The sequence below is a fragment of the Narcine bancroftii genome, chromosome 10 (assembly GCF_036971445.1).
Source record: "Narcine bancroftii isolate sNarBan1 chromosome 10, sNarBan1.hap1, whole genome shotgun sequence".
In the NCBI taxonomy this organism is placed as follows: Eukaryota; Metazoa; Chordata; class Chondrichthyes; order Torpediniformes; family Narcinidae; genus Narcine; species Narcine bancroftii.
The window spans coordinates 61,113,636-61,120,824 of NC_091478.1; the positions used below are offsets into that span (position 1 = coordinate 61,113,636).

The following is a 7,189-nucleotide window of genomic DNA, read 5'->3' on the forward strand; positions in this document are numbered from 1 at the left end:
CAAGTATGAGGTGCTAAAACCAGTCCCATAAAAGTGGCCTCACAGATAGACGGGCTAGTTAAAAAAAAGGCATTGGGCATGTTTCCTTCATCAGTCAGGGTACTGAGTACAGGAACGGAGATGTCGTGTTGCAACTGTGCAAGACATCGATGAGACCATACTTCGAATATCATGCACAGAACTGGGCACCGAACTGTAGGAAAGATGAAATGGACATGAAAGTGTTAACCGCAACAGGCAGGCTTGAAGTATGAAGAGAGGCTGGGGCTTTTCTTCCTGGAGCTGAGGGAGAACCTTGTATAGGATAATAAAATCATGAGGAACATAGATAAGTCCGAATCTTGTTATTAAAGACGGTGAATCTAACACGAGAAAGCATAGATTTAAGGTGAGAGGGTCACCTTTTTCATGCAGAAGGTGGTGGGTATTCGGAACTTCCTCTGGCAGCTCGTTTCATGCATCCAGAACCCTCTAAAAGGAAAAAAGATGTCTCAGGTCCTTTTTAAAGTCTTTACCCTCTCACCTTAAATGTCTGCCATCATGAACAATGACCATCTAGCTTTTTGACACCCCTCATGATTTTGTAAACATCAATAAAATGGTTCCTTGCTTTCTACTCTCCAGGGAAAAGAACCATCCTATCTAGTCTCTCCCCCGACTCAAGGTCACCAGCCCTGGCAAGAGTCCTGTGGATCCTTTCTGCGCGTTCTCAAGCTTAATCACATCCTTGCTATGGTACCGTGACCAGCACTTTAAGTTTTACATCCTTTTTATTCTGTTTTGATTCGTGCACTACCAGTTGTACAACATTGAGGTTAACTTGGCTGGATAGCACACAGTTTTTTGCTGTATCTCGTTACACGTGAGAATAAACCAACTCAATTTGTTGGGGAACTGTGCATTAAGAGGGACTGTGGTTCTGCTGCTGACCACTCTTTAGACGTGGAGCAATGATTCTGTACTCCGGTTCATTGTACACTCTCCTGACGGTACTCGTGATGGCTTTGCTTTGTCTGCATGGTGTGCCACATCTCCTGGTTACTCTGCACCAAGGGATGAGAGGACAGGGTAGTGATGGGGGCAAGAAGTGCAGGACAATGATAATGAGTTCATTGGCATACATGTTGACCAATGCACCGTAATTCTCACTTCCTGCAGCCAAACAGATATTTGTAGAGATAAGCAATAATAACAAATTAATTTAATTTAATTAAAAGAGACAATAAATGCATAAGATATATAATAAATGTTCTCAGTACTCCTAGTACACAAAAAAGTAACTTAAGTTAAGGCAGTCAGTAAACCAGTAGGAAATGAATGTCTGACCAGTTAGTGCCTGAGGAGGTTCGGTATGTCACCGAAGACTCTCGAAAACTTCTATAGGTGTACTGGGGAGAGCATCTGGTTAGTTGCATCACTGCCTGGTATGGAGGTGCCAACACTCAGGACAAGAGTAAACTCCAGATGGTTGTTAACTCGGCCTCCGACTTCACAGGCACCAGACCACGCCATCGAGGACATCCACGTGAGGTGGTGTCTTAAAAAAGCAGCATCTATCCTCAAAGCCCCACCACCCAGGCCATGCCCTCTTCACTCTGCTACCATTAGGGAAAGGTACAGGAGTCTAAAGCTGAGCAGTCAACGGCACAAGGACAGCTTCTTCCCCACAGATTCCTGAATGATCAATGAACCACAGACACTAATAAAGTTATTATCATTTTTTTTATAGTGATGTTGTAAGATGGTTATAATATGAACGTTTACACTGTGATACTGCTGCAAAACACTGAATTTCATGACTTGTTCATGACAATAAACCCTGATTCTGATTCAGCTCAGGGTCAAACATAGTTCTCATAACTATATTGTATAGGGATTAACCTGTAGGCCCCATGTAGCTGTCCTCGATGGAGTGAAGTCTGGTGTCTGTGATGTTGCAGGCAAAGTTAACAACTCTTTGTGATTTATTCTTGTCCTGAGAGTTTCCGCCTCCATACCAGGCAGTGATGCAACCAGCCAGGATGCTCACCTGTAGAAGTTTATGAGAGTCTTCGGTGACCTCCCGAATCTCCTCAGACACTAACTCCTCAGTGTTGCATGTCTAGTTGGCCATCCTTTTGTGGTGTCGGACCAGTCTCTGATTACTGCCACAAGATTGATAGATGGACAAACGGGACAGAATGGGGAGTGAGGACGAAGGGGAAGAGGACGGGTACGATGTATATGACATTATCGAATCATCGATGCATGAAGGTGTGAGGATTGGGTGAGAAGGGGGTAGGTTGATGCATCCAAGCTCAGAGTTTTTCTGCAAATTTAGTTGGTCTTAATGCCTCAGCATTTTCCTTTGTTTATAACATCTCACTTTTTCTCTTATTGAAACGCTTGCAATTCTTAGCACAAAGCTTCACATCTCCCTCCTGCTCCCGTACTCACTTTATCAAAAGGCTGTTGTAATAATTCCTCCTGACAATTCTCTTTCCTCATTTACAAATTTACTTTTAACAGACCGTGGCAACAGCTAACACCTTATCATGCTATCGATCTAATTTCTGGACAAGTACTTGGACACGCTCCATCAAAATGTGCTTTGCATTTCAACAAGCCATTTTTTCGATAAGCTGACACTCTGCACTGCTTCCCTGCGCTAGATAATGACAGCGGAGCATTGAGTGACTGGAGTCGACTAGGCAAATTACTCTATTGTTACAGCGCTGACACAGATAGAGTGGAGCATTTCATTACATTTTCTCAGCCAGACTGCACTCCTGCATCAAGCATTGCAACTTACCGAAAGCACAGTAGGCTTCTCAATGCATGTCAAGAGATGAGAGCTCAGTGGGTTCTCAACAATCCTCTCGCTCACCTTGGAAGCCAGCACCAACGAGGTTGCAATCTGCCACCAGTTCCACCTTTTTCCTTCAATACTCCTCCCTTTTGGTCTCTTCAAGTACACAGTTGGAGAGTCATGGAGCTCAGAAACAGCTCCTTAAATCCTTCCAGGCCAGACTGACTCTCAATCACCAACTTCCACTAATCCTGCACTGATCCCGTCAATTACCCCATAGATTCTTCCATACCATTCACTACAGTGGCCAATCTACCAACCAACCCCCATGCCTTTGGGAGAATGCACAAACTGCCCAGAGACAGCACGGGAGGTGAGGATCGGACCCCTGTCACTGGAGTTTGGAATCAGCTAGCTCTGCCAGCTGCACCATTCAATTCTGCACACATCAACCAGCACGTGGGAGCGTTGGCTCAACATGAGTCTTGCCCCATCTCAACTCATGAATCAGAGTCCAACCCATCAACTCCCTCCCAGAACGTCCATAAGACCAGAAATTGTAACCTTTCATTTTCTCCCAGACCTTATATGTTTCATTGCTTATCACAGACCAGTTGTAACAAGCCCACGGAAACAGTGGGCTGGCAAGCTGAACCACTGATGCAATTGTTTTGTTTCATGGGGAATTTATTTTCATGTTTTTGTTTTCATTTTATTTTGCAAACAGATTTACAACCTTGCTTTGCATATTACTTATTTTATATCAGTAATATTCGTAAATGGTTATATGGTTATATATGGTTATATTCTTCACCACTTAGAACAAACCTGCGGACCATCTGTGGTCCACAGGTTTATACATGAAACTGCCTTGAAGCCCAAAACAGATACTGTACTCATTTGTATTCTGATATCATGTTATAAGGGATACTCAGAATTAGAATTTATGGGGCAACATGGTTAGCTTAGCGGTTTGTGCAGTGCCGGCCATTTGTGTTTGTATCTGCTACTGACTGTAAAGAATTCTCCATATGTCCTTGTGGGTTTCCTCCAGGTGCTCTGGTTTTCTCCCACATTCCAAAGAAGGATGGGGAAGTCAGTTAATTGGTCACATAGGTGTATTTGGGTGGAATGGGCTCGTGGGCTAGAAGGGTCAGTTACCATGCTGTATCTCTAAATTAAATTAAAAATTAAGAGTGTCTGTTATTCAAAATAGTAAACCATTTGATTGTTTTCATTTCATTACAACCTGCTAATGCTTTCCAGGATGCTATTTAAACACACTTTGACCATCACGACTCTCAGTGACATCCAGGAATTCATTCCCTCAATAGGGGCCAAACCAGAATACAGGGAATCCATTTCCTTTTGAATCCCATTACCCTTATACAAAGGAGAGTTAAAGGAAGGTTTTCCAGCCAATTCAACACCACTGAACTTTCTCTTTATACTTGTGGGACATTGCAGTGCAAATACAGGTTGGAGCCCTTCCCTGTAGTGGAATAGTGATTGCTTTTCAACAGCGTTGAATTGGCTGGGCAATGCTTTGGGGTGTAATTGGGTCACAGGAAACTTCTGATTTCATTTACAGTGTACGTTGTCATAAACAACCACAAACCACAAACAGCAATGAGGAAGTGAACAGGAGGGAGATAGATCAGCTCATTGAATGGTGTAACAATAACCTTCTGCTCAACGTCAACAAACCCAAGGAGATGATTGTGGACTTCAGGAGGAAGCTCAGAAGTGGAGAGGGTCAAGAACTTCAAATTCCTGGGTGGCAACATCTCCGAGGATCTGACCTGGAGCCTCCATGTTGATGCAATCACAAAGAAAGCTCACTAATGGCTATACTTTGTGAGGAAGCTGAGGAGGTTCAGTATGTCACTGAAGACTCTTGTAAACTTCTACAGGTGTATCACGGAGAGTGTTCTAGCTGCATCACTGCCTGGTATGGAGGTGCCAACTCTCAGGACAAGAATAAGCTTCAGAGGGTTGTTAAGTCAGCCTGCAACATCACAGGCACCAGACTTCACTCCATGAAGGACGTCTACATGAGGCAATGTCTTAAAAAAAGCAGCGTCTATCCTCAAAGACTCCCATCCCCCAGGCCATGTCCTCTTCACTCTGCTACCTCGGGGAAAGGTACAGGAGCCTAAAGACGAGCACTCAGTAGCACAAGGACAGCTTCTTCCCCGCTGCCATCAGATTCCTGAATAATCAATGAACCAAAGAGATCCAAAGACTTGTTGATCCAAACCAAGGCTTTTATTAGCAAAAGACAGGAGCTCTACACAGGTGGCTGACCAGTCCGGAATGATCCGACCTGGCTAGGGACACAACCCTTTAAGGCCCAGACAGTAGGTGTGGCTAAGCTCTCAGCCAATCGCTGTAAGCACAGTCATTACATACTCTACATATTGTAATTATATACATTGGTGATAGGTCTGTACTATCACATTCACCCCTTCTTGGAGAACTGACCCTGGGGTGGAAGGGCTGAAGAGAGAGAAGGGAAGGAAGGGGTAGGTTAAGGACTGTAGCAGTCAGGGGGTCTGACCATCCGGCGTGACCACCGTGGTGCCGGGATTGGGGTCGTCGGGTGCGACCGCTCCTTCGCTCAATTCCCCAGCTGTGTTATCGGCAGGGTGGCCCGGGTCGTTGGGGTCTGACCATCTGGCGTGACCACCGTGGTGCCGGGATTGGGGTCGTCGGGTGCGACCGCTCCTTCGCTCAATTCCCCAGCCGTGTTGTCGGCAGGGTGGCCCGGGTCGTTGGGGTGCTGTTGGTCCTTCTGTTCCGGCACGAGGCCTGGGGAATAAAGAGTTGGGGAAGGTTGGGTTGGGGGGGTTGCTGGGCCTACCACGTCCTGAGCTAGGTCTCGCACCGAAACAGTGTCCTCCCGCCCATCTGGGAACTCAACGTAGACATAATGTGGGTTCGCGTGGAGTAGGGTCACTCGGTCGACCAAGGGGTCGTTCTTTGAGTGCCGGACATGGCGTCACAAAAGGACGGGGCCAGGGACAGTGAGCCATGCCGGTACAGTGGTTCCTGATTCTGATTTCCTCAGGAAAAGGAACATCCTTTCGTGGGGGGTGGCATTTGTTGCAGTACATAGGAGGGAGCGGATGGAGTGTAAGGCACTATTGAGAACCTCCTGCCAGTGAAAGGTGGGGAGACCTTTAGACCGGAGAGCCAATGTAACCGCTCTCCAGATGGTGGCATTCTCCCTCTCGACCTGGCCGTTACCACGTGGGTTATAGCTGGTGGTCCTGCTTGAAGCGATACCACACTCCAGAAGGTACTGTTGCAGCTCTGCGCTCATGAATGAGGACCCCCTATCACTGTGGATGGAATTGGGGTACCCGAAAATGGCGAAGATACTGTGAAGGGCCTGTATCACTGAGGTGGCGGTGGTGTCTGGGCAGGGCACAGCGAACGGGAAGCGGGAGTACTCGTTGATGGCCGTAAGGATGTAGTTATTACGGTTGGTCGACGGTAGGGGCCCCTTAAAGATTATGCTAAGATGCTCGAAGGGGCGGGTGGCTTTGATAACGTGGGAGTTCACCGGACAGAAGAATTGGGGCTTGCATTCAGCGCACACCGAACAGGCTCGGGTCATGGAGCGAATCTCCTCGACTGTGTAGGGTAAGTTGCGCGCCTTCACAAAGTGGGCAAACCTAGTGACCCCTGGATGACAGAGCGCCTCATGGAGTTTCCGTAGTCTGTCCATCTGTATGCTGGCGCACGTTGCCCTGGAGAGCGCGTCAGGCGGGTCGTTGAGCTTACCAGGCCGGTACAGGATGTCATAGTTAAAGGTGGAGAGTTCGATTCTCCATCTGACGATTTTGTAGTTTTTTATCTTACCTCGCTGGGTGTTGCTGAACATGAAGGACACCACGTGTTGATCAGTCAACAGTGTAAAGCACCTCCCAGCGAGGTAATGTCTCCAAGATGCACCGCTTCAACTATGGCCTGGGCTTCCTTCTCGACCGAGAAGTGTCTACTCTCTGGACCCAGGAGGGTTCTGGAGAAGAAGGCTACAGGCTGACCGGCCTGGTTCAAGGTGGCTGCCAGGGTGAAGTCGGATGCATCGCTCTCGACTTGAAACGGGATAGACTCATCAATCGCGTGCAGCATTGCAGCGGCGATGTCGGATTTGATTCGATTGAAAGCCACTCTGGCTTCGGTTGAGAGGGGAAAGGAGGCAGTCTTGATAAGAGGACGTGCCTTGTTGGCGTAATGTGGAACCCATTGGGTGTAATATGAGAAAAAGCCCAGGCAACGTTTGAGCACTTTCTGGGTAAGGGTGGGGGGGGGGGGGGTAACTCCATTAGGGGACGTATGCGGTCAGGATCTGGCATCACTACCCCGTTCTCCACCACGCAACCTAGAATCGCG

At 47.3% G+C, this 7,189-nt stretch overlaps 1 protein-coding gene across 1 annotated transcript; it reads right to left on the reverse strand.

Annotated features, from left to right (window-relative positions):
• Window positions 1–901: 901 nt before the first annotated feature.
• Window positions 902–6,677, reverse strand: LOC138743826 (uncharacterized). The gene is made up of 5 exons (XM_069899427.1): window positions 5,802–6,677; window positions 4,378–4,527; window positions 2,792–2,944; window positions 1,882–2,029; window positions 902–1,152 (listed from the first exon to the last, which is right to left on the reverse strand). Exons 1-5 carry the CDS (start codon window positions 6,675–6,677, stop codon window positions 902–904), a joined length of 1,578 nt encoding a protein of 525 aa, XP_069755528.1.
• Between the last annotated feature and the right edge of the window lie 512 nt (window positions 6,678–7,189).

Excerpts from the sequence above, each read along its gene's own strand:
- LOC138743826 (XM_069899427.1), bottom strand. The coding sequence starts at position 6,677 with ATGTTCAGCAACACCCAGCGAGGTAAGATAAAAAACTACAAAATCGTC. Across the intron at positions 2,945-4,377 it reads TGTTTATGACAACGTACACT|AGACCAAAAGGGAGGAGTAT; the intron begins GTAAATGAAATC and ends GTGTACTTGAAG. Across the intron at positions 2,030-2,791 it reads AGAAGCCTACTGTGCTTTCG|GTGAGCATCCTGGCTGGTTG; the intron begins GTAAGTTGCAAT and ends AAACTTCTACAG.